Source organism: Pistacia vera, unplaced genomic scaffold, assembly GCF_008641045.1.
Source record: "Pistacia vera cultivar Batoury unplaced genomic scaffold, PisVer_v2 Contig475, whole genome shotgun sequence".
NCBI lineage: Eukaryota > Viridiplantae > Streptophyta > Magnoliopsida > Sapindales > Anacardiaceae > Pistacia > Pistacia vera.
This window is the reverse complement of record NW_022196307.1, coordinates 208,694-233,758: the sequence shown is the minus strand read 5'-3', so window position 1 is coordinate 233,758 and position 25,065 is coordinate 208,694. Positions and strand designations below refer to the sequence as shown.

The following is a 25,065-nucleotide window of genomic DNA, read 5'->3' as shown; positions in this document are numbered from 1 at the left end:
TTCTCTTTCTTTCCTTTCTTCTCTGTCTTTTCCCTCCTCCCCTTCTCTTTTTTACTTTTCTTCTCCCTCTTTTTCCTTCTCTTTCTTTCCTGGTGGCTTACTATCTTTCTTGTGTGATGTAGGAGCTTTTGGGAAGTGACAGCAAAGGATGCCCAGCTGAGGAGAATGTGGAGGCAATATGTCAGTTTTTTAACACCATTGGCAAGCAGCTGGATGAGAGCCCAAAATCAAGGTGTGTCACTGATGTCTATTTTAGTAGGTTGAAGGAGTTGACCACAAATCAACAACTTGCCCCACGGTTGAGGTTCATGGTTCGCGATGTTTTAGATCTGCCAAGAAGGGAAAAGAGGGAGAAGAAAAGGAAAAAGAGAAGGGAAAAGAGGGGGAAGAAAGGAAAGAAAGAGAAGGGAAAAGAAAAGGAAAAAAGAGAAGGGGAGGAGGGAAAAGACGGAGAAAAAGAAAGAAGAGAAGGGAGAGATGAAGAAGAAGATAAGAGAGAGAAGAGGAAAATGAAATAAAAAATAGGATAAAAAAATTAGAGATTTATGGATTAATTTAAAATTAATGGATATAAAATGTTAAACGGAATTTTACAAAATAATTGGCTGCGTTTGGTTGAAAATTTGGGGGTTTTGGGAAAAGTTTTTTGAAAAAAGTTAAAAAAAAGTTGAATTGGGCGGGTATTACGAGGTAAAATTTATAAATTAATAAAATCTCCTTTATGTTTGTTTTTTTTTACAAAATACCCCCTATAATAAAACATTAAAAGTTAACAAAAATACCCCTAATCCACCCTCAAACACCCCCAGCCGGCGACCACCACCGGAGGTGGCCGGAGTCGCCGTATGGGCGCATGACCGGTTGGATCTTGCCGGTCATGCGTCGCTATGGCCTTTTCCGGCCAGATCCACGGTGGATCTGGCCGGAAAAGGCCAGATCTACGGTCAGATCTGGCCGTCAACGGCCAGATCTGGCCGTATTTGCTCTCAACGACGGCCAACAAACGGTCGTCGTTGATGGTCAACGACGACCGTTTGTTGGCCGTCGTGACCGAGTGTTACGGCCAAAGATCTGGCCGTCAACGGCCAGATCTTTGGCCTTAGATCTGGCCTTTTCCGGCCAGATCCACCGTGGATCTGGCCGGAAAAGGCTAGATCGGCGCACTGCCGGCCAGATTCAGCCGGTAGTGCGCCATTCTACCAGATTCCGGCCATTTTCCGGTGGTGGTGGCCGGAATCTGGTAAATTTGGATTATTGGGGTGTTTTTGTAATTTAAAAAAAAATATTTAGGGGTATTTAATTAAATTATCAAATTTAAGGGGTTTAAAAAAAGTTGAATAATTTTGGGAGTAGTATTCCCAAAAATCTGAAATTTTGGGTAATTTACTGTTTAACTTTTTTGGGAATACTAAAAGTAGTATTCCCAAAAGTTTACCAAACGCAGCCATTATTATTTTCAAACATTTTGGATACTAAATTATCTTTACAACAAACTAAGAGTACGCACCTATCGTTGGGCCTTAATATGCACAAAATAATCATAAGTAACCCATGCAACCTAACGCCGTTACCGACCCTTAACCCTTGAAGGGCACAAATTGAACTCACTCTTTATTAACAATTTTTAAGAGTAATTACTAGATCCCCCAAGTTTTAAGAAAATATTCCGACCACCTTATAGGTAAGAAATTATCACTTAAACCCATCCCTTTCTTTACATTTTCTCTCCCCAAACAAACTCATTTTTCTTTTTCAATTCTCTCTCCATTTTCCCATAAACCTAGTAGATTGAGATTCCTTTCTCTTTCTTACTATTCTACGGTAACCAAACAAATCTCCTCACTTTTTTTCCAACTAAAAACTAAACGTTACGGAAACTGGATATTCAGCTGCGGTTTTCCATGGCTTCTACCCAACCACACCGGCTTGCCCAATTGCTGTGCCGCTTATGCCACCAGCTAAAGGCTAAACCAGCTGCGTGTGGGCTGATTGCCTACCCACCCAGTACGTGAGTCCATCAGTCGGCCCTGAACGGATGGACATGAATTTGTATTGTAATTTAAGTTGTAAAAGATTCATATAATTTCGTAATATAAACAGTAAAAGACAAAAAATGTTTGTCACTGAATAATTCATAACATGAAAATAATATTTTTTCAACTATAAAAGGGTATTTATGTAAATTGACTGTAGCGGTTGATAACCACGTGTAAAGTTATAAGGTAGTGTATTATGATTTTCAGACTTTGTCTATAATTATATTCTGACAATAATAATGAAACTACGAGGCTAGTTTTGAAATTTAATCCCATCCCCTACCCCTACCGACCTCTCCTCAATCGTCATATGAAATCCTTCCACGCAACAACAAAAGCGCGTGAGACATAATTCTATCCAATTCACATTTCACTCCAACATTAACAGTAATGCAAGACAAAACTAACTCTTCCACTCTCATCTCTTCACTTCTCAACTCAACCATGGCTACTCTAACTAAACTCTCTCAACTTCTTCTCTTACTTATCTCATGCCACCTCACCTTCCGCCCCGGCAACGCCGTTGCCAGTTACTCCATCGGCATCAACTACGGAGCCATCGCCAATAACCTTCCGCCACCTCAGCAAGTCGCCAACTTCCTTAAAACCCGAACCAGCATTAACCGCGTCAAACTCTTCGATGCAAATCCCGATTTCCTGCGGGCCTTCGCCAACACTAACATTTCCGTAACCGTTACCATCGGTAACGGCGACATCCCTGCTCTGGCCAAACTGCCCGCCGCGCAGTCCTGGATCGCGAATAACATTCTGCCACATCACCCTCAAACAATCATCAGATACATAACCGTTGGTAACGAAGTCTTGGCCACGTTAGATAAAAACCTAGTCGCTCATCTTCTGCCTTGCATGAGAGCTCTAAAATCAGCTCTCGATCTGGCGAAGTTGAGCAGTATCCAAGTAACTACACCTAATTCGCTGGGTATTTTATCGGCTTCTGAGCCTCCAAGCGCGGGAAGATTTCGAAAGGGTTATGATAAAGCTGTATTCGCTAAGATACTCGAGTTTCATAATCAGACCAAATCGCCGTTTATGGTTAACCCGTACCCGTATTTTGGTTTTAAGCCACAGACGCTAAACTACGCTTTGTTTAAGCCAAACGCCGGCATCTTTGATCCAGCGACGGGGAAAAATTACACAAACATGTTTGATGCGCAGCTTGACGCTGTTTACTCGGCAATGAAGAAGGTCGGTTATGGTGATGTGGAAATTGTAGTGGGGGAGACCGGTTGGCCGTCGGCGGGTGATCCGAACCAACCGGATTCGAATTTACAGAACGCGCTGTCCTATAATGGGAACCTTGTGAAGCATGTGAACGCCGGTGAAGGGACGCCTCTTATGCCTAATCGGAGTTTTGAGGTTTACCTTTTCGCTTTGTTCAATGAGAATCTGAAACCGTCTATCTCGGAGCAGAATTTCGGGTTGTTTAAACCCGATTTCAGTCCGGTTTACGATGTGGGCATTTTACGCAGTAAACAGGTATGTTAATGTTATTAGTCTGTAAATAACATCTTTTCTCTTGCAATTGAACTATCCATGCACAGGAACTCATTAGTGTTACAGAGCAGAGTTGAATTTATGTTTTTGACTGTTTGAATCGTGTTTTAAGGGATGTCAGGGAAAAACGTGTTCTTTCCGATCACTAATAGCCACAATTACGCACCACGATTTGCATTTCATCTTCTGACACTTGCCAGCTTTAGGTTAATGTACAGACACCTTTGTGGAAAACAGATGCTATCTTTCTTGGCTGTTATTTCACTGAATTACCCTTTCATTTGTTGTATATCTACACCTTTCCCAAGAACAATGTTAGTTTGTTCGAGTGGTATTTTTGTCACATTATTTAAAAATTAAGCTCCTTGCTTAAACAAGTAAAAAGTATTCAGAATTCATCACGCAAACGCAATTATTTTGTTTAGAAATTAGAAAAAGTTGAAATCCATCTGGACTCTTTTTTTTTTTTCTTTCTTTAACAAGGCACAAGGTCCCACCTCTCCTGCTGCACAGCCACCATCAGCTGCTTCACAGCCAGCATCAGCGGCTGCACAGCCACCATCAGCTGCTTCAAAGCCACCATCAGCGGCTGCACAGCCACCATCAGCGGCTGCACAGCCACCATCAGGGGCCATGAAGTGGTGCGTACCGAAATCAGACGCCACTGATGCGCAGCTACAGGCGAACATAGACTACGTGTGTGGTACTGGATTGGACTGCAAGCCTATACAGGCTGGTGGGACCTGTTTCAATCCGAACAACATACGGTCACATGCATCATATGCCATGAACGCATACTATCAGGCCAATGGACGACACGATTATGAATGTGATTTCGGCCACACCGGAGTCCTCACTTCCACGAATCCAAGTACATCATAAATCATCCCAACCGTTACTTTTTTTTTTCTTTTTTCTTTTTTTAAATGTAATAAAGTTGGCCTTTATTTGATTTGAAATTTTGGATTGTGGCAGGTTACGAGGCATGTGATTACTCTTCAGTTGAAGAAGTGAAGGTAGAAAAGTCGGTGGCGGCAAACACGATGATATTTTGTGCCGTTAGGGCGGTGATTATGGTAACTTTAATTCAACTTTTATTTGTAATTTAAACGGAAAAGCAAAAGAGTGGGCCTAACTTATTTTTTTGGGTTTGTATTTTTCCCTATTTTTGTCTCGTCATTATGACTATTTATAAGGCCTTGTATTAGTTTTTAACTTAGTATAGTGCTATTTGCTTTTGTCAGCTGTGGCTAAGTATGTGAGTTCAGTCAACAGATTAGATATTGTTTAAATATAATATACAGGTGTGAGATTCTTAATGAGAAGAGAAATAGCCCAATAAGAGATTGCAGAAATTAAAAAAATTATGAGATTACCATGAAAGAAGAAGATAGAATAACTTGCTTTTATGTTTTCTGAAAATATACGTTTTTAAAAAAAGAATAAAATAATTTTCAAAATTTGTATAATATCGCCGTCTGTGGGGATCGAACCCACGACCACGTGGTTAAAAGCCACGCGCTCTACCGCTGAGCTAAGACGGCCTGATGTATATTTAGTTCATAATATTAATAGTCTAGCTTTCAGTTTGTACATCCAACATTACGCTTGAAAATGTAGTGTTTTGATCTCTAAATAATCATTTGAAGCCAATAAAATGACTCTCTACACTCATTTTTTAAAGCGGTTATTACAAAGCTCACCGTAATACATATAAGTAGATAAATGTCAAGTTGAATGAAAAATATAATAAAAAATGTGAAAGGGAATAATCTTTTTAAGCTGTAAATATTGTGTGCAATTATTATAAGAGTTAACCACTTTTTCCCACCCAAAAAAAAGCTTAATTATACTTTTCCACCCCGGACTTTTCAAAAACCATTTTAGTATTCAAATATTATGTTTCTCTCTAGTTTGGGTTGGAAATATAGTGATTTTCATTGTGAAGACAAAAATATAATTCTCTCACAACTAGCGTTGGAAAAACTAGGGGTGTTCAAAAGAACCTGTTGGAACCGGAATTGGCGGGTACCCGGGGTTTGGTTCCGGTTCCTACCCAGAACTAACCGTTAACGGGTAGGTTCCGATTCCAAACTTTTGAAACCGGAACCAGGAATCAGGAACTGAGACTAATATAAAATAAAATTAAATATTAGGGGGGTTAATAAAAACTTTTGTAGAAAAAGTAATGTGAATACATTTATATTTATATTTCATAACATTTAAAGTAAGTTGGTTTGACTTTTGAGAACCTACCTTTACAAAGTAATGGAGTTTGTAATTTTGAATTTTGAGTTTATAATTTGTAATTTTATTTTTGTTAACAAGTGCCAAGTGGGGGGTTTTTGTAAGTTTTTAAGGGTTTTTTTTGGCCATTTTAAATACTTTTGGGGGGTCATTATAATTTTATACGGTACCCAAAACCGAAACCAAAACCGTTATTATAGGTTCTGGTTCCAAATTTCAAGGGACCGTCGGTTCTGGTTTCAGTTTCGGTTCCTTCAAAAAATATAGGGTATCCGGAACCGAACACCCCTAGGGAAAATGGTGAACAGTAAAACCCTAGGTGGTGGAGAATGGCGAACGACGTGCAATTGGCAAATCAACAGACGATTTTGCTTAATTTCATCAATCAAACACACCCCAAATTCATTATGCAACCACAACCAGAACCCTAGGAAGAAGACAGTGGGGATCAGCGAGCAAATGGGGTTAGGGCTGTTAGAGGTTTTGGAGAAAGGAAGATGAGGATTCTGGTGGTGGTTTCAAGGTGGATTTCCGACATTGAAAACAATCAAAAATCGACCTGGAAGTTGAAATGTCGCGCGATGCAAGGCTGGCGATCAGCAAGCAAGGGACGGTGATGGATGTAAGGGTCTTATAGAGTGAGTTGTGGGGAGTGTGATAACGGTGTCTAGGGGAATGTCTGGCAAAAGAAACCGACCAAAAATCCAACTTGAAGAGTTGGCTGTGCGAATGGAGGTGGTGGGTGGGAAATGGTGAGTGATGACGGCAAATGGAGGCTTGGTCTTTGTAGAGGAAGTGATGGGGATTCTGTGGGTCGTCTCGTAAGTGATTTTGAGTGCCGAGATTGACCGAAAAAGGCAAAAACCATTGGTTGCGATGCTGCTAACGTGCGCTATCATTTTTCTTTTCTTCTTCTCCGAGTGCTTAAATGCTTGTTGACCATTCTATCCTCACTTATAATTAAAAGTCTGAGGGTGGAAAATGCTATTAAGCTTTTTTTTTTTTGGGTGCGAAAAAGTCGTTGAGTACTCTTATTGTAATGGATATAATTAGTGTTTGTATGGGTGCACACATAGGTCATAGGTGGTCGCTAATCCTTATCTTGTTATGTGTTCATAATAAAGCTTTCGTTACTAATTTTAGTGACCCTCAAATATTACATTATATGGGTGAAGAAATTTTTGCTAATAAGTANCAATATAATAATTTTATATCCATTAATTTTAAATTAATCCATAAATCCCTAATTTTTTTTTATTTCATTTCTCTCCTCTTTCTTATTTTCTTCTTCGTCTCTCCCTTCTCTTCTTTCTTTTTCTTTGTCTTTTCCCTCCTCCCCTTCTCTTTTTTTACTTTTCTTCTCCCTCTTTTCCCTTCTCTTTCTTTCCTTTCTTCTTCGTCTTTTCCCTCCTCCCCTTCTCTTTTTCCTTTTCTTCTCCTTCTTTTCCCTTCTCTTTCTTTCCTTTAGTTCATTGATTAGCCTAGTGGCTTACTATCTTTCTTGTGTGATGTAGGAGCTTTTGGGAAGTGACAGCAAAGGATGCCCAGCTGAGGAGAATGTGGAGGCAATATGTCAGTTTTTTAACACCATTGGCAAGCAGCTGGATGAGAGCCCAAAATCAAGGCGTGTCACTGATGTCTATTTTAGTAGGTTGAAGGAGTTGACCACAAATCAACAACTTGCCCCACGGTTGAGGTTCATGTTTCGCAATGTTTTAGATCTGCCAAGAAGGGAAAAGAGGGAGAAGAAAAGGAAAAAGAGAAGGGAAAAGACGAGAAGAAAGGAAAGAAAGAGAAGGGAAAAGAGGAGAAGAAAAGGAAAAAAGAGAAGGGGAGGAGGGAAAGGACGGAGAAGAAAGGAAATAAAGAGAAGGGAAAAGAGGGAGAAGAAAAGTAAAAAGGGCGAAGGGGAGGCGGGGAAAGACGGAGAAAAAGAAAGAAGAGAAGGGAGAGATGAAGAAGAAGATAAGAGAGAGAAGAGAAAAATGAAATAAAAAAATAGGATAAAAAAATTAGAGATTTATAAATTAATTTAAAATTAATGGATATAAAATGTTAAACGGATTTTATTAACAAATTTAAACAGGAAGTAGATAATTATCATTTTCAAATATTTTGAATACCAAATTATCTTTATGACAGACTATAAGTACATATCGTTTAGCTTTAATATGCACAAAACAATAGTAAGTAACCCTGCAACCTAACGCCGTTACCGACCCTTAACCCTTGAAGGGCACAAATTGAACTCACTCTTTATTAACAATTTTTAAGGGTAATTACTAAATCCCCCAAGTTTAAAGAAAATATATCCGACCACCTTATAGGTAAGAAATTATCACTTAAACCCATCCCTTTCTTTACATTTTCTCTCCCCAAACAAACTCATTTTTCTTTTTCAATTCTCTCTCCATTTTCCCATAAACCTAATGGATTCCTTTCTCTTTCTTACTATTCTACGGTAACCAAACAAATCTCCTCACTTTTTTTTCCATTTTCACTTTAACTAAAAACTAAACGTTACGGAAACTGGATATTCAGCTGCGGTTTTCCATGGCTTCTACCCAACCACACCGGCTTGCCCAATTGCTGTGCCGCTTATGCTACCAACTAATGGCTACAACAGCTGCGTGTGGGCTGATTGCCTACCCACCAAGTTACGTGAGTCCATCAGTCGGCCCTGAACGGATGGACATGAATTTGTATTGTAATTTAAGTTGTAAAAGATTCGATTAATTTAGCTCATTAATAAAAACAGTAAAAGACAAAAAATGTTTGTCACTGAATAATTCATAATATGAAATAAATTGGGTGGGTTGTTTTGTTATTTTGAATGAGATTTTGAGAAATATGGAGTATAACGAGATAAAATTTAAAAATTTATAAAAAAATTCCATAAGTTTGCTAATTTAACTAAATATAATATATAATTTTTTATAAAATAACAAAAATCCCTACCATCACAGTGCTAGATTTGGTCACCATCGGATACTGGTCGAAAAATATGAATTACGATACAGACTGTCGGATCTAGCTGATTATGTGTCGATATGGCCTTTTTTGACCAGATTCACCACCCGATCTAGTCGAAAAAGGTCAAAATCGCGGTCAATGGTTGGAAAGGCTAGATTTGGCCTTAAGCGACGACCAAGATTTGATTGTCATTGACGTCAAAACAGCCATATCTTTGGCTATTGTTGACCAGATCTACTGTGGATTGATCAGAAAAGGCCAAATCGATGAATTTCGGCCAATTCTGATTGTTCCTATGCGTTGTGATAGATTGACAATCATTGACGGTGGTTGTCAGAATCTGATAACTATGGATATGTGGAAGTATTTTTATTGATTTTTAAATTTTTTTTTATGAGTGTTTAATTAAATAATAAATTTAAGGGGTTTAAAAAATATTAAAAAATATAATAGTATTTCTCAAATAATTAAATAAACGTAATTTTGAGAATATAATAGGCAATAATAAAACAAAAGCACCGAAATTTTTTTTAAACTATAAAAGGGTATTTACGTAACATTGACTGTACCGGTTGATAACCACGTGTAAAGTTATAAGATAGTGTATTATGATTTTCAGACTTTGTCTATAAATATATTCTGACATAATAATGAAACTACGGGTAGTTTTGAAATTATCCATCCCCTACCCCTACCGACCTCTCCTCAATCGTCATATGAAATCCTTCACGCAACAACAAAAGCGCGTGAGACATAATTCATCCATTCATTTCACCAACATAACAGTAAAGCAAGACAAACACTCTCTTCCTTCATCTCTTCACTTCTCAACTCAACCATGGCTACTCTAACTAAACTCTCTCAACTTCTTCTCTTATTATCTCATGCACCTCACTTCCGCCCCGGCAACGCCGTTGCCAGTTACTCCATCGGCATCAACTACGGAGCCATCGCCAATAACCTTCCGCCACTCAGAAGTCGCCAACTTCCTAAAACCCGAACCAGCATTAACCGCGTCAAACTCTTCGATGCAAATCCCGATTTCCTGCGGGCCTTCGCCAACACTAACATTTCCGTAACCGTTACATCGGAACGGCGACATCCCTGCTCTGGCCAAACTGCCGGCCCCGCAGTCCTGGATCGCGAAAACATTCTGCCCCATCACCCTCAAACAATCATCAAACATACACGTGGTACGAAGTCTTGGCCACGTTGGATAAAAAACTAGTCGTCATCTTCTGCCTTGCATGAGAGCTCTAAATCAGCTCTCGATCTGGCGAAGTTGAGCAGTATCCAAGTAACTACACCTAATTCGCTGGGTATTTTTCGGCTTCTGAGCTCCAAGCGCGGGAAGATTTCGAAAGGGTTATGATAAAGCTGTATTCGCTAAGACTCGAGTTTCAATCAGACCAATCGCCGTTATGGTTAACCCGTACCGTATTTGGTTTTAAGCCACAGACGCTAAACTACGCTTTGTTTAAGCCAAACGCCGGCATCTTTGATCCAGCGACGGGGAAAAATTACACAAACATGTTTGATGCGCAGCTTGACGCTGTTTACTCGGCAATGAAGAGGTCGGTTATGGTGATGTGGACATTGTAGTGGGGGAGAACGGTTGGCCGTCGGCGGGTGATCCGAACAAACGGATTCGAATTTACCAGAACGCGCTGTCGTATAATGGAACCTTGTGAAGCATGTGAACGCCGTAAAGGGACGCCTCTGATGTAATCGGAGTTTTGAGGTTACTTTTCGCTTTGTTCAATGAGAATCTGAAACCGTCTATTTCGGAGCAGAATTTCGGGTGTTTAAACCCGATTTCAGTCCGGTTTACGATGTGGGCATTTTACGCAGTAACAGGTATGTTATGTTATTAGTCTGTAATAACATCTTTTCTCTTGCAATTGAACTATCCATGCACAGGAACCATTGTTACAGAGCAGAGTTGAATTTAGTTTTTGCTGTTTGAATCGTGTTTTAATGGAAGTCAGGGAAAAACGTGTTCTTTCCGATCACTAACAGCCACAATTACGCACCACGATTTCTTTCATCTTCTGACACATGCCAGCTTTAGGTTAATGTACAGGCACCTTTGTGGAAAACAGATGTATCTTTTTAGCTGTTATTTCACAGAATTACCCTTTCATGTTGTATATTACACCTTCCAGAACAATGTTTGTTTGTTCGAGTGGTATTTGTCACATTATTAAAAATTAAAGCTCCTTGCTAAACAAGTAAAAAGTATTCAGAATTATCACGCAAACGCATTTTTTTCTTTCTTAATCAGGCACAAGGTCCCACCTCTCCTGCTGCACAGCCACCATCAGCTGCTTCACAGCCACCATCAGCGGCTGCACAGCCACCCAGCTGCTCAAAGCCACCATGCCGGCTGCGCAGCCACATCAGGGCCATGAAGTGGTGCGTGACCGAAATCAGACGCCACTGATGCGCAGCTACAGGCGAACATAGACTACGTGTGCGGTACTGGATTGGACTGCAAGCTATACAGGCTGGGGACCTGTTTCAATCCGAACAAACATACGGTCACATGCATCATATGCCATGAACGCTTACTATCAGGCAATGGACGACACGATACGGCTGTGATTTCGGCACACCCGGATCTCATCTCCCGAATCCAAGTACATATAAATCATCCCACCGTTGCTTTTTTTTTTCTTTTTTTTTTAAATGTAATTAAGTGGACCTTATTGATTTGAAATTTGGACTGTGGCAGGTTACGAGCAGTGATTCTCTTCGTTGAAGAAGTAAGGTAGAAAATGCGGTGGCGGCAAATACGATGTATTTTGTGCCGTTAGGGCGGTGATTATTGTAACTTTATTCAACTTTTATTTGTAATTTAAACGGAAAAGCAAAAGAGGGGCCTAACTTATTTTTTTGGGTTTGATTTGCCCCTATTTTTGTTCGTCATTATGACTATTTATAAGGCCTTGTATTAGTTTTTAACTTAGTATAGTGCTATTTGTTTGTCAGCTGTGGCTAAGTATGTGAGTTCAGTCAACAGATTAGATATTGTTTAAATATAATATACAGGTGTGAGATTCTTAATGAGAAGAGAAATAGCCCAATAAGGATTGCAGAAATTAAAAAAATTATGAGATTACCATGAAAGAAGAAGATAGAATAATGCTTTTATGTTTTGAAAATATACGTTTTTAAAAAAAGAATAAAATAATTTCAAAATTTGTATAATACGCCGTCTGTGTGGGGATCGAACACCGACCACGTGGTTTAAAGCCACGGCTCTACCGCTGAGCTAAGACGGCCTGATGTATATTTAGTTATATATTAATAGTCTAGCTTTCAGTTTGTACATCCAACATTACGCTTGAAAATGTAGTGTTTGATCTCTAAATAATCATTTGAAGCCAATAAATGACTCTCTACACTCATTTTTTAAAGCGTTATTACAAAGCTCACCGAATACATATATAAGTAGATAAATGTCAAGTTGAATGAAAAATATAATAAAAAATGTGAAAGGGAATAATCTTTTAAGCTGTAAATATTGTGTGCAATTATTATAAGAGTTAACCACTTTTTCCCACCAAAAAAAAGCTTAATTATACTTTTCCACCCCGGACTTTTCAAAAACATTTTAGTATTCAAATATTATGTTTCTCTCTAGTTGGGGTTGAAATATAGTGATTTTCATTGTGAAGACAAAATATAATTCTTCACACTAGCGTTGGAAAAACTAGGGGTGTTCAAAAGAAACTGTTGGAACCGGAATTGGCGGGTACCCGGGTTTGGTTCCGGTTCCTACCCAAACACGTTAACGGGTGGTTCCGATTCCAAACTTTTGAAACCGGAACCAGGAATCAGGAACTGAGACTAATATAAATAAAATTAAATATTAGGGGGGTTAATAAAAAATTTGTAGAAAAAGTAATGTGAATAAATTTATATTTAATTCATAACATTTAAGTAAGTTGGTTGACTTTGAGAACCTACCTTACAAAGTAATGGAGTTTGTAATTTTGAATTTTGAGTTTAATTTGTAATTTTATTTTTGTTAACAAGTGCCAAGTGGGGGGTTTTGTAAGTTTTTAAGGGTTTTTTTTGGCCATTTAAATACTTTTGGGGGGTCATTTAATTTATGGTACCCAAAACCGAAACCAAACCGTTATTTAGGTTCTGGTTCCAAATTCAAGGGACCGTCGGTTCTGGTTTCAGTTTCGGTTCCTTCAAAAAATATAGGGTATCCGGAACCGAACACAGGGAAATGTGAACAGTAACACTAGGTGGGGTGAGAATGGCGAACGACGTGCAATTGGCAAATAACCGACGATTTTGCTTAATTTCATCAATCAAAACACCCCAAATTCATTATGCAACCACAACCAGAACCCTAGGAAGAAGACAGTGGGGATCAGCGAGCAAATGGGGTTAGGGGCTGTTAGAGGTTTTGGAGAAAGGAAGATGAGGATTCTGGTGGTGGTTTCAAGGTGGATTTCCGACATTGAAAACAATCAAAAATCGACCTGGAAGTTGAAATGTGCGCGATGCAAGGCTGGCGATCAGCAAGCAAGGGACGGTGATGGATGTAGGGTCTTATAGAGTGAGTTGTGGGGAGTGTGATAACGGTGTCTAGGGGAATGTTGGCAAAAGAAACCGACAAAATCCAACAAATGAAGAGATTGGCTGTGCGATGGAGTGGGGGTGGGAATGGTGAGTGATGAACGGCAAATGGAGGCTTGGTCTTTGTAGAGGAAGTGATGGGGATTCTGGGTCGTCTCGTAAGTGATTTTGAGTCGCGAGATTGACCGAAAAGGCAAAAACCATTGGTTGCGATGCTGCAACGGCGCTATCATTTTCTTTTCTTCTTCTCCGAGTGCTTAAATGCTTGTTGACATTCTATCTCACTATAATTAAAATTGAGGGTGGAAAATGCTTAAGCTTTTTTTTTTTTGGGTGCGAAAAAGTCGTTGAGTACTCTTATTGTAATGGTATAATTAGTGTTTGTATGGTGCACACATAGGTCATAGGTGGTCGCTAATCCTTATCTTGTTATGTGTTCATATAAAGCTTTCGTTACTAATTTTAGTGACCCTCAAATATTACATTATATGGGTGAAGAAATTTTTGCTAATAAGTAGTAGCTTTAAAAAAAAAAAAAATTTAGAAATTTGTACTTTTATTATAATTTAATTTAATTTGTTTCTTCTTTCCTTAATTAAGTGTTTTTCTTTTTCTTTCTCAATTTTTATTTTTGGACATTTAAGAATCCATTTAAAAAAAAAAAAAAAAAAAATTCTTCTCACTTTTGAAAATATTGATTTTTTTTTTTTTTTTTTGTGTTAAGTTTAGTCAAATACCATATTCATAACTAACAAAAAATATTGTCTCTTTTATGTACAATATATTTTATTCATTAAAGATGTACATAAAAATCGTTAAGGCCTCGTTTGGATTAAAGGATTCTAAATGAATGATTTCGTTAAGTAAATAGATTTGGTAAAATCCTTCGTTTTATTTATTTTTTTAAAGTTGAAATCCACCACCCTCTAGAATCCTTCATTTTTTAGGGTTTTAAATCCACCAGTTTTAATAAAATGAGAGATTTTATTAATATTTTAATTTTCCAATACTATCATTTTTAATAATTTAATATCATAGTAACTACCCTTTACCCTAATTAAAAGAAATATATATGTCCTTCTCTCTTTTTGAGCTCTTCACTTTTACATCATCAGTATCTTCAAAGTATACTAAAGAAATAACCTATCCGTTAAGTTTCCATTCCTTTAATTAATTATTTTCAATTTTTTATTTGCAAACAACTTTATTATTATTTCAATTTCTCATGGTGATTTTTTTGTTATGATCCCTCATGCATAACTAGTAATTGATTATGCTTTTTTGCTATTGATTATTTTGTAATGCTTAGTGCTTTGTAGCGCTAATATGCTATGATAAAACTGGCTAATGTTCTAATAAGTTTCGTATGTTTTTGAACATGATGTTATTGCATTATATTGACAATAATTTTCTATATACGTATAGTTATGTTATATGTTTTGATATGAAATTATTTAACTATTGAATTATGAATGAAGATAGTTGATAATATATTATATTAACTTAGAATTCTTTTTGTTTTTTTTACCGAATCACAAAAAAAAAAAAAAAAATCATTTATTATAATTAGATTTCTTTATCAAATATAATTTAACTTGTATTTAATTAAATGAAAGTTGAATTTTTGTTGGTTTTGGATATTGAGAGTAAAGTTGGAAATTATTTATCAAATCTATGGATTATATTCATCTAACCAACATGAGTGCATGAAAATTTGAATCAACAATCCATGGATTTTATATTTAAACCAAACAATGGAATTTATCAAATCTAAAATCCATGGATGGTATAAAATCCCTCAATCCAAACAGGCCTAAGGGCTTTTGTATTTCTTGAATTTTCTCAATAACAATCTCATAAAATTGTTGTAATATTATCTACACAAAAGAAAATAAAATCCATAAATTAGTGCATTATTTCTAACCATCTTTTGCTATTGTATTGAAGCAGAAGAACGACAAACCGGGCAGTGTCTCTCCTGGATCACCCACTTGTCTATGCAAGCTTTGTGGTAAATATGTTTGCATTCTGAAAGAACACTACAGTCGTCTCCTTCCTCGAACTCCTCCAAGCATATAACACACTCGCTCCAATTCCTTATTTCACCTTTTTGTCTAAAACTACTACTCCACCGAACTTCCCCAATACTCTGTTCCTTTCCCTTTTGATGATCACGCTCTGAAATATTTGTGGCGTTTCCTTGTTCGATATCTTGTGATGATGGAGAAACTAAGCAGCAGCGTTTATAACACCACAGACAAAAAACTATAACCGCCGTCCATAATATTGAGACGACGACGTAATTGAGAAAGATGAACTGAAAGGAGGAAGGAGAAGGCATGGTTTCGATGGAGCTTCAATTGAAACTTGAGTTGAGAGAGTTAGGAGTCGAAACAGAAAGCATTTATAAGGTTTTACTCATGGCTTGATCTTATATGAATAGAAGAATAATGTTATACCTAAAAAGTCATACTGATGTCAGCTCAATAAGTGCTTGTTATGCTTAAAAAATCATGTTGATGTCAGCTCAATAAGTGCTTAAAAGACAAATTGTACTTCCTGCAAGCTTATACCACCTCAAAGATATCTTATACCAATCCTATCTCATTTTAAGAGAAGAACGGATGAGAGTTGTCAATGTGTCAAGGTAACTTGCAAAACACTCATTACATTGATTTTAGAGGTGTATAAATTGGCACTTCTCTTCACAAAAAAGGGGGGTTAGGCAGATGAAAGTTAGACATAGATTTGAGCTTCATTTCATTATTTCTCTCTCTAATCAAAGCTTTTCTCCATCTTTGTATCCCTTACAAGCAATATCATAGAAATAGCCAGAAAATAATAAAATAACAACGGACGTATGATTCGCTTTTGAGCATCTGAACCACTATAAAAACCCCCTCTTGCCAATCTATTATTTATGTTTCAGCAACATATATAACCTCAGCACCATATTCAAATCTCATGGATCCATCACGTGTAATTTCTAAGGCTCTTTTAACGCTTTGCACGTGCGAGTCATTGGCGTCCAAAATCAAGCGTCAACAGTTTGGTGGCCTATGCAGGTTGCAAACCTGTGTCCAAGTTCCCTGATGGCGTGGTCAGTTCGTAGATCGCATGCGGCAAAGTTCTCCGACCGCGTGGCTAGATTGCAAATCACACGCATTAGAGTTCTTCGACCGTATGGCCAGATCGCAGATCGCATGTGTTCAGAGTTTTTCGACCGTGTGGCTAGATCGCAGATCGCATACGTCAGAGTTCTCCGACTGCGTGGCCAGATTACAGATCGCACCCGTCAGAGTTCTCAAATCGGGTGGCCAGATCGCTGATCGCATGCATTAGAGTTCTTCGATCACGTGACCAAATCGCAGATCGCACGCATCAAAGTTCTTCGATTGCGTGGCCAGATCGTTGATCGCACGCATCAGAGTTCCTCGATCGTGTGTGGCCGGATCGCAGATCGCACACATCAGAGTTCTCTGACCGCGTGGCCAAATCGCAGATCGCACGCGTCAGAGTTCTCTAACCGCGTGGCTATATCGCAAATCGCACGCATCAGAGTTCTTCGATCACGTGGCCAGATCATAGATCGCACGCATTAGAGTTCTCTGACCGTGTGGCCAGATCGCAGATCGCATGTGTCAGAGTTCTCTGACCGTGTGGCCAGACCAGATCGCAGATCGCACACGTCAGAGTTCTCCGATTGTGTGGCCAGATTGCAGATAGCACGCATTAGAGTTCTCTGATCACGTGGTCAGATTGTTGATCGCACGCATCAGAGTTCTTCGATTGCATGGTCAGATCGTTGATCGCACGCTCAAATCGTCTTGATCTTTAGCTTCAGATCGCTGAACTTTAGCTCTCTGATCGCATGGCCAGGTCGTTGATCGCACGATCAGATCGTCTTGATCTTTAGCTTCAGATAGCTGATCTTTAGCTCTCCGATCGCGTGGCCAAATCGCTGATTGTACGCTCAGATCGTCTTGATCTTCAGCTTTAGATCATTGATCTTTAACTTCAGATCGCATGGCCAGATCACTGATCGCACGCTCAGATTGCTAATCTTCAGCTTCAGATCGCTGATCTGTAGCTCTCCGATCGCATGGCCAGACCGTGGATCACACGCTTAGATCGTTTATCTCGAGTTCTCAGATCAAGCTTCGCGCTTTCTGATCGAACACCTTGTGTTCTCAGAACAAGCTTCGCGTTTTCTGTTCGAACTCCTTCCACACTTTTTGATCAAGCTCTTTGTGCTCTCTGATCGAGCTCCTTATGCTCTCTGACTGAGCTCATAAGCTTGCTCGTTTACTTGAGATTGTGTGCATTAGATCGTTCAAATCGCATGCCTCAAACTCTCAGGTCGAGCTCCTATCAGATTGCGATCAGCGCCTAGCTCTCAAATCGCGATCAACTCTTAGCTCTGATATTGCAAATAGCCTCAGGTCGTGTTCTCAACTCAGATTGCGATCAGTTCTTAGTTATCAGGTCGCGACCAGCTGCCAGCGTCAGAAAAAACGCGTAGAAAACACAAAACAGCCTTAAAACATGCCGAAACGATGGATTTTGGCCTCTAAAATGGCCCCCAATCGGGTTTCCCTATTGCCCACGACGTAGAGCTCAGAACAGGCTTTCCGTGGATATCTTACGAGCTCCAAAACTCTTCACGGATCAAATGTTATAACTATTTTAAGTTGGCTTATCCGTTTAAGGCCTCCAAGCAATGTGTTAGGGCTTCTGACGTTAGCTCCCTCAAGGAATTCATCTACTGGACATTTCATGTCAGTTATCAGATCGTGCTCAGCTTCGGATCGCTCCAAGCTCTCAGATCATAGTCCTTGCTCTCAGCACCCAATCACACTAGGTATGGTTCAAGCTCTTCAGTTCGAGACTGCAGCCTATAGTGTGACAGCTATTCAAATCAAAGACTTGAGTTTTTGAAGCGCGCACGATTACGCACTCAAAAAACTAGGGGGCTTCTGTTATGCCTAACAAGTCATGCTGATGTCAGCTCAATAAGTGCTTAAAAGACAAATTGTACTTCCTACAAGCCCATACCGCCTCAAAGATATCTTATATCAACCCTATCTCATTTTAAGAGAAAAACATATGAGAGTTGTCTATGTGTCAAGACAACTTGCAAAACACTCATTACATTGACTTCAGAGGTATATAAATTGGCACTTCTCTTCACAAAAAATGAGAGCTGGGCAGATGAGAGTTAGACATAGATTTGAGCTTCATTTCATTATTACTCTCTGTAATCAAAGCTTTTCTCCATCTTTGTATGCCTTACGGGCAATATCATAGAAATAGTTAGAGAATAATAAAATAACAGTGGATGTAGAATTCGCTTTTAAGCATCCGAACTACTATAAAAACTCCCTCTTACCAATCTTTTATTTATGTTTTTTGCAACATATATAATCTCAGCACCATATCCAAATCTCATAGATCCATCATATGTAATTTCTAAGGCTCTCTTAGCACTTTGCATGTGCGAGTCTTTGGCTCTAAAATCAAGCGTTAACAAATACCAAATTGAATAGGAAACTTACTGCGCCCAAACACTTTACATCTTGCGGATTCGGACTCTAAACCTAAGTCTGATTTCCATTTTAGAGACGGTCAATTAATATATAGGTGGTTTGGAAGATTACTTGCAATCTGGTTAAAGCATATAACGCATGATTCATGAACACCTTCTTTTATTAGAAGTTATATAATATATAATTTAATCTTTCAAAACCCTCCTCATTATTAACCACTTACAAAAGAATTTAATGAATCGACTGAAAACTAATACAACCATTACGATAATTTATCAGAAGACGTGCCTAATCCTTATTATGATATCAAGAGTTTTCAGAACACACAAAGCCACGACAAAGAGGGCAAAATCTGTGCTTGGATTTGGCCAGCCACTCATCGACGCAAGCTTTGTGATACACATGGTTGCAGTTTGAACGAACATTACAGTCATCTCCATCTCTGAACTCCGTCAAGCATGTAACACACTCGCTGTGTTTGTTGTTTTCTTCTTTATGATAGCAGATATCTCTAAAAGCCTACGGCGGCTGTTCTTCCCGTCTCATGGCAGCTCCTTGTTCGATATCATGCAACTGGGTTTGGCCATTGCGTTCCTTTAAGATGATTCGATAACACACGCAAATCGCATAGATTACCATTAACAGTGTCAAGAGGAAGGACAAGAGGACGTATTTTGAGTTTGGGCACGGTGAAAGAATAAGATTATTCATGGTCTTGAACTTAATTACCTACAGAGATTACAAATAAATCGATTGTGTTTCATCACATAATTAATATTTATAATTAATAAATCACGAATTCAACTATGAGTAAGAGTAGTAATGCATGTTAAATTTAGGGTAAAAGAAAGGATTACTTTCACTATTCAATTTGGATAAAATTTAGTTTCCTCTTTTTATATACCACAATGCTCTTTTTATTGAAACTTTAAACTCATAATATAGTGAAGTTAAATATGTGCCTCTAATTGATCATCACTGGATAGCTTGATGGTAAAAGAGTAAAGAATAATCTAAGTTTATTTGGTCTCTCGAATTCGAGTCCCCATAGCCACTGGAGCTCTTACATTATCGGTAATTTTAAGGTCTTGAAAGACTAGCTAAGGTACGCACAAGTTGGCCCATAAACCAATATTTGTTTATCAAATCTGAAAAATTAGGTTGTCCTTCATTGACATTAGGCCTCAAGAACCATGACTTCATATAAGTTCCCTGTTTTAACTCCATACTTTTAACAAACACTATCAATTACATGCGTGGTATCGACCAGACCACCGCAATTAGGGAGGCCTTGTATTTTATCAGACTTAGATTTTATTTCGGCAATTTCTGTTTCAGAGAAAGGCCACTGCAGGTGCTGAAGCCCCCTTTTTCCCGAGGCCTCCACAAAACACCAGGTCACTTGAGAGACAGTTGAGTGGTGTAGCCCCCATGAATCACCAATAATCGTCATTAGTGAGTCGCCAGAGCTCACTCTTCTTAAAGCAACAGCTACTTGATCATTGATGGAGACTATAAATGACGAGAAATTAGATGAGATTTAAATCCTATAACACAAGTAGCTGCATGAAGCATCATGTAAATCATTGATGTTAATATAATTACATATTGTTGCTTCAACATATTATAACTAGGGGTGTTCAAAACCGGTTAACCGATTTTGTGAACCGAACCGGTTAAGGGAAAAACCGGTTAGTAAAAACCGGTTAACCTATTAGTAAAAACCGGTTAACCGGTTGTAATTTAATATTTTATAATTTTTTTTAATAAATAGAATTTTTTATTTTAATTTAATATTTTTATAATAAGCCGATTAGTAAAACTGGTTTCAGTTAATCAGTTTTCATATTCTCCTAAATTGGTAATCGAACCGAAAATTTGGTTTTTTATTTTCTTTGAACCAAAACCGAACTAGTTTTTCTAATAACCAAAAATTCAGTTCGGTTCGATTTTTGCATTTTTTTGAACACTCCTAATTATAACAATTAATTGTAACTAAATACCATTCTTTGTTTTCGACTAAGTTGAGTTTAATCGCAACATTTGTTGCTTTACCACTCATTTTATAATTACAGATTGTTGCTTCAACATATTATAACCAAAGTTGTAAATAAGTACCCGTTAAATCATTTATGAATCTTATTACACATAAAGCAATCCCTTGTTTTGGTTCATGTTTACTATACATTTTGAAGCCCAGGCAGGATTCATAGCAACTACTTTTAAAACATAGTTTATTTTATAATAAAAGATGAAAAGGGTGGAGAAATATGAGCCCCTATAGCTCAGTGGTAGAGCGCCAGTCTTGTAAACTGGAGGTCTGTAGTTCGATCCTGCATGGGGGCATTTGATATAATGTTTCGTCTGAGGAATAATTTTTATGAACCAATTCATGTGAGCAACAAGTAAATTTTGCAAGCCATTACTGTTTTTAAAGCCTACAGCAGTTGGTTAAACTTATTAACAGAAGATTCAAAGTGGTTTCATCTCCCATGCTAAAGGAATATTTTGATTAATTAAGAAGAAAATAAAATGAATATGTATTTGATTTGGGTATAAAAATCACTAACAAAGAAAATTGTACAAGTTAAACCATCCTAGGAGGAAATTATTTAATCTATTGTTCTGTGTAAGGAAAGGAAAGGTTTGAGAGTAGTCAAGTTCAAGCCCTGGAGATTAATATAATTATTAAAAAAAAATTGTATTCATTATGAATAAAATGTGTAATAATTTTATATTACAAAATTATTCTTCCTTGAATTGCATTTTATTTTTCTTTAAAAAAAATCAAATTTCTAAATTTAAATTTAATCCGCACTGTTGAAAGTGACGTCATGACAAACAGTTGGGGATACTACATGCATGCAACCAACTTCACACAAATTAAAAGTCAATAACAAATATTTATTGAAAAATAATATTCATTTTTTAACAAAAATAAATATTCGAAAGAACGACAAAACTCACCGCCGCACGCACTAAAAAACCGGAGCTCATTTTTCTCATTATATTTTCTCTTCATTGTAAAAAACCAAGCATAAGCGACACCGTTCTCTCCTTTTCCGTTCTTCTTCCAGCTCCTCTGTATCACCGCCGGTCCGCACCATTACAGGTAATTTTTGTTTTTTATTCTCTTGAATTTTGTCTTCCTTGTCCAAAACCTTAAGTTAATTCTGTCTCTTCAAATTCAAATTAGTTTTGTTTTTTTCTTTTTTTCAGTATCCACAATCCTTCTTTATCCCCACTTTCTTTGCTGTTATTTTAGAGTTGATAAATTACGTAGCTTTTGAGAAACAATAATTACATACGGTGTCGTTTTTGTTTTTGAAACAAAAACGGCACCGTTTTGCCTGGCTGCACCGACTTTTGTTTTGGTTTCTTATAAAGTTGCCCAATCGGATAATGTCATTCCTTTTTGAAACAAAACTCTGTAGCTCTTGTTTTAGGGATCTTGAATCTATCGCGACACAGGTAAGTTCGTCTTCATGCCATGCTTTTTCTGTTTAATTAGTTGAGACCCTTAATTCTTTATAAAATTTCCTTTTTCGCGGTTAAATTTGAATTTCATTGAACGAGAGATGTCTGATTTAGTTCTATTTTGTTCATTATTAGTTGACATGAAATGAAATCAAGTTGATTATAAGTAAAAACCCTAATTTGAAACTTTGCGTTGATATAGATTTTTGAAATTGTTTACTTAATTTTAAAATCCTAATTGGTAATAAATTTTCTCTATGCAGGGTTTGATATCAATATATATCTACAAGATGCCGGCCCACCGCTGGACGAGTTCGCATGCCGGCGAACAATGGTGCATAGTAGCGGCCCTGCAAACTCACGGCATATGGCAGAGTGCAATTGGGTATGATCCATATGCGCCCAACAAAGATAATCCAAGAACACCTCACGCCCAAACCATCAAATGACGAACCTGATGCTGAGAATCCATACAATAGCTCCCAGGGTCTTTTAGCTCTTGCCCCATAACTAATACCAATGCTGATGAGGCCCGTGGTGCTTGCAAAAGTGTGCCCGTGTTGGGCATTTGACTTTTCAGTGTGAAACTTCTTGAGTGTTAAGGATGATATTAAGGAAAAAACTCAGAAGCATTCAGGCTGCAGTTTTATCTGAGTTGGATAAATTGAAGGGGAAAGTGGGGAAGTTGAATGGAAGGTAAGGCGGATATTGAGGGGGCAAGCGAGGAAGAAGAAGAAGAGGAGAGTGACAGTCGATTCAGATGCAGATCCTGAGATTGAGAGGATTATTGCGGAAGAAATGGAAAAGATTAGTAAGTAGAGGCAGATCTTCCAGGAAGAAAAAACCGATGTGTCAGATGAAGATGGAACAGACTCAATTCTGATTCAGGAAGAGGAAGAGAGGGAGGTCCAGAAGAGGAGGATTGGAAGAGGAAAATAGTGACTCAGAGATAGGATGAAGGTGGAGGGAAGAGGAGGAGAAAAGAGAGAGAGAGGGATCGGTCCTCAGATGAAGAAGATGAGTATCGACCCGTAAGAGGAAGAGTAGGAAGGAAAAGAGGAGGAGGAGAATTCATGACATTCAGATGATTCTAATTCAGATGTGTCTGAAGATTCTAGTGGACATTATGAAAGGAAGGGCAGAAGTCCAGATTGCCATCTGACTCTGATGAAAGTGGTTCAGATGATTCCCGTGAAGGCGCACAAAAGGTCTAAGAAAAGAGCAGGAAACGCCATCATGAAAGGGATGAATAGAGGCATTGCTAGGAAGGTAACCCATCACTTATTCTACAAAGTTCTTTATATTCTTGTAGTTTTATGTGGTATGCTGCACTTTGTTTGGATTTGATTATGCATGCTGTTTTTAGATTACTAAATCTGCTTGTTGGGGCTTTGATTAAGGCTTGAATGTGGTGATGCTGTTTTATTTTGCGTTGGTACAACCAAATTTATTTTGAGGAGGAAATATTTGCACGTGAAACATATATGGGTTATGTTGCCTTTGCAAATCATTTTACATGCTAACTAACTATAATACTTCTTGGTTCTTTTTGTTGTTTTTCGTGTCAGTTATGCTTACAGTTTTTATTTCTTTATTTATTTTGTTTTCTATTAACTTCCATCATGGTTCCTTCTTGGGGTGCCATTATTGGTTAAGTAAATGTGTATCTTTTGTTTTCTCCTTTCTTCTGCATTAGTATGTATTAAGACTCAATAAATGACATTCTTTTTCGTCGATTACTGTTTAGAATCTGGTTTTTCGTGGATCCTGTCTTTTCAATTATTCTTCACGCCCATGAAGAATCAAAGGGCGATCTAGATAGTGGCTGGCTGTTGTTCCCTTAATTTGCTACTCTTGAAAGAAATGCATCATCTCTTTCAGGATCTCTTGATGCTATTGACATGTTTTTTATTGCATTTGATACAAAACATAATCAATTTTATGCAAGTTATTCTGAAATTAAAATTTTGAATCTATTTATTTATAAACAAATCTTATACTATTTGCTTATCTCTTACTGTTTCTATCCTTATAAATAAATTTAATCGCACCTGGAAACTCTGGATGGTATCATCCTGAATTCCATATCTCACCTTTGGAGAATTCTTACAGTCATTTGCTTATAGTTAATTTTGTTGTGCTTTGCAGGCTTGCAGACAGTGGATTGTAATGATTGTCCCCAAGATTCTTACATATTAACTATCATATTAGGCGAGCTTCAAAAAAAAAAAAGTTGCTGTTGATTTGTGTGCTTCATCATTTAATCTTTGTTCTCCAAAAGGAAAAAAAAAAAAAATTGTAGGATATAAGAAAATTTGGCGGTAGTGTCTTTGTGTTGTGTTTAGACGACCTGTGAATAAGTTGACTTGATCAATCTTCCTACTGGTTGATGTTCCAAGTTTACCTGTTGTAACTTTCTTTTTCTTTATCTCTTTGTATTTGCTACTGGATCCGGCATTAATATATCTTCTGAGTTTGGGCAAATATCATTTCAAGTTTGCAATCGTTAGCTTAGTGTGTTTACTCCATTTAGTTGCTGAAGTTATGGTAGACATGTGAATACCTCTGCATAATACTTTATAATTGGGTTTCTGGAGGCTGTTGCTACATGTTCCATATTAGTATCTGACAAATTTTAATTCAACACAGTACAGTAATTTGTAGTTAAAGTA

The 25,065-nt window shown here is 37.8% G+C and overlaps 1 protein-coding gene, 2 non-coding genes and 2 pseudogenes across 4 annotated transcripts; 4 read left to right on the top strand and 1 right to left on the bottom strand.

Moving 5' to 3' along the window:
• The first annotated feature begins 2,406 nt into the window (after window positions 1-2,406).
• On the top strand, window positions 2,407-4,825 carry LOC116146275 (glucan endo-1,3-beta-glucosidase-like). Of its 2 annotated transcripts, none has more exons than XM_031431689.1 (3): window positions 2,407-3,533; window positions 4,065-4,422; window positions 4,527-4,825. In XM_031431689.1, exons 1-3 carry the CDS (start codon window positions 2,427-2,429, stop codon window positions 4,658-4,660), a joined length of 1,599 nt encoding a protein of 532 aa, XP_031287549.1. In that variant the 5' UTR covers window positions 2,407-2,426; the 3' UTR covers window positions 4,661-4,825. The 2 variants fall into 2 exon arrangements, with proteins under 2 accessions (XP_031287549.1, XP_031287548.1); XM_031431688.1 differs by having other exon boundaries at window positions 2,410-3,533; window positions 4,035-4,422.
• A 198-nt stretch (window positions 4,826-5,023) lies between these two features.
• On the bottom strand, window positions 5,024-5,095 carry TRNAK-UUU. The gene has a single exon. It is a non-coding gene; the product is annotated as a tRNA-Lys (tRNA).
• A 4,514-nt stretch (window positions 5,096-9,609) lies between these two features.
• On the top strand, window positions 9,610-11,532 carry LOC116146236 (annotated as a pseudogene).
• Window positions 11,533-13,172: 1,640 nt separating this feature from the next.
• On the top strand, window positions 13,173-24,877 carry LOC116146235 (annotated as a pseudogene).
• Window positions 21,191-21,262, top strand: TRNAT-UGU. The gene has a single exon. It is a non-coding gene; the product is annotated as a tRNA-Thr (tRNA).
• Window positions 24,878-25,065: the final 188 nt, after the last annotated feature.

What these genes read in the sequence shown, in the direction of transcription:
- LOC116146275 (XM_031431688.1), top strand. Translation starts at nt 2,427, where the DNA reads ATGCAAGACAAAACTAACTCTTCCACTCTCATCTCTTCACTTCTCAAC. An exon ending in GCATTTTACGCAGTAAACAG is followed by an intron (nt 3,534 to 4,034) that starts GTATGTTAATGT and finishes TTCTTTAACAAG; the next exon opens with GCACAAGGTCCCACCTCTCC. An exon ending in CCTCACTTCCACGAATCCAA is followed by an intron (nt 4,423 to 4,526) that starts GTACATCATAAA and finishes GGATTGTGGCAG; the next exon opens with GTTACGAGGCATGTGATTAC.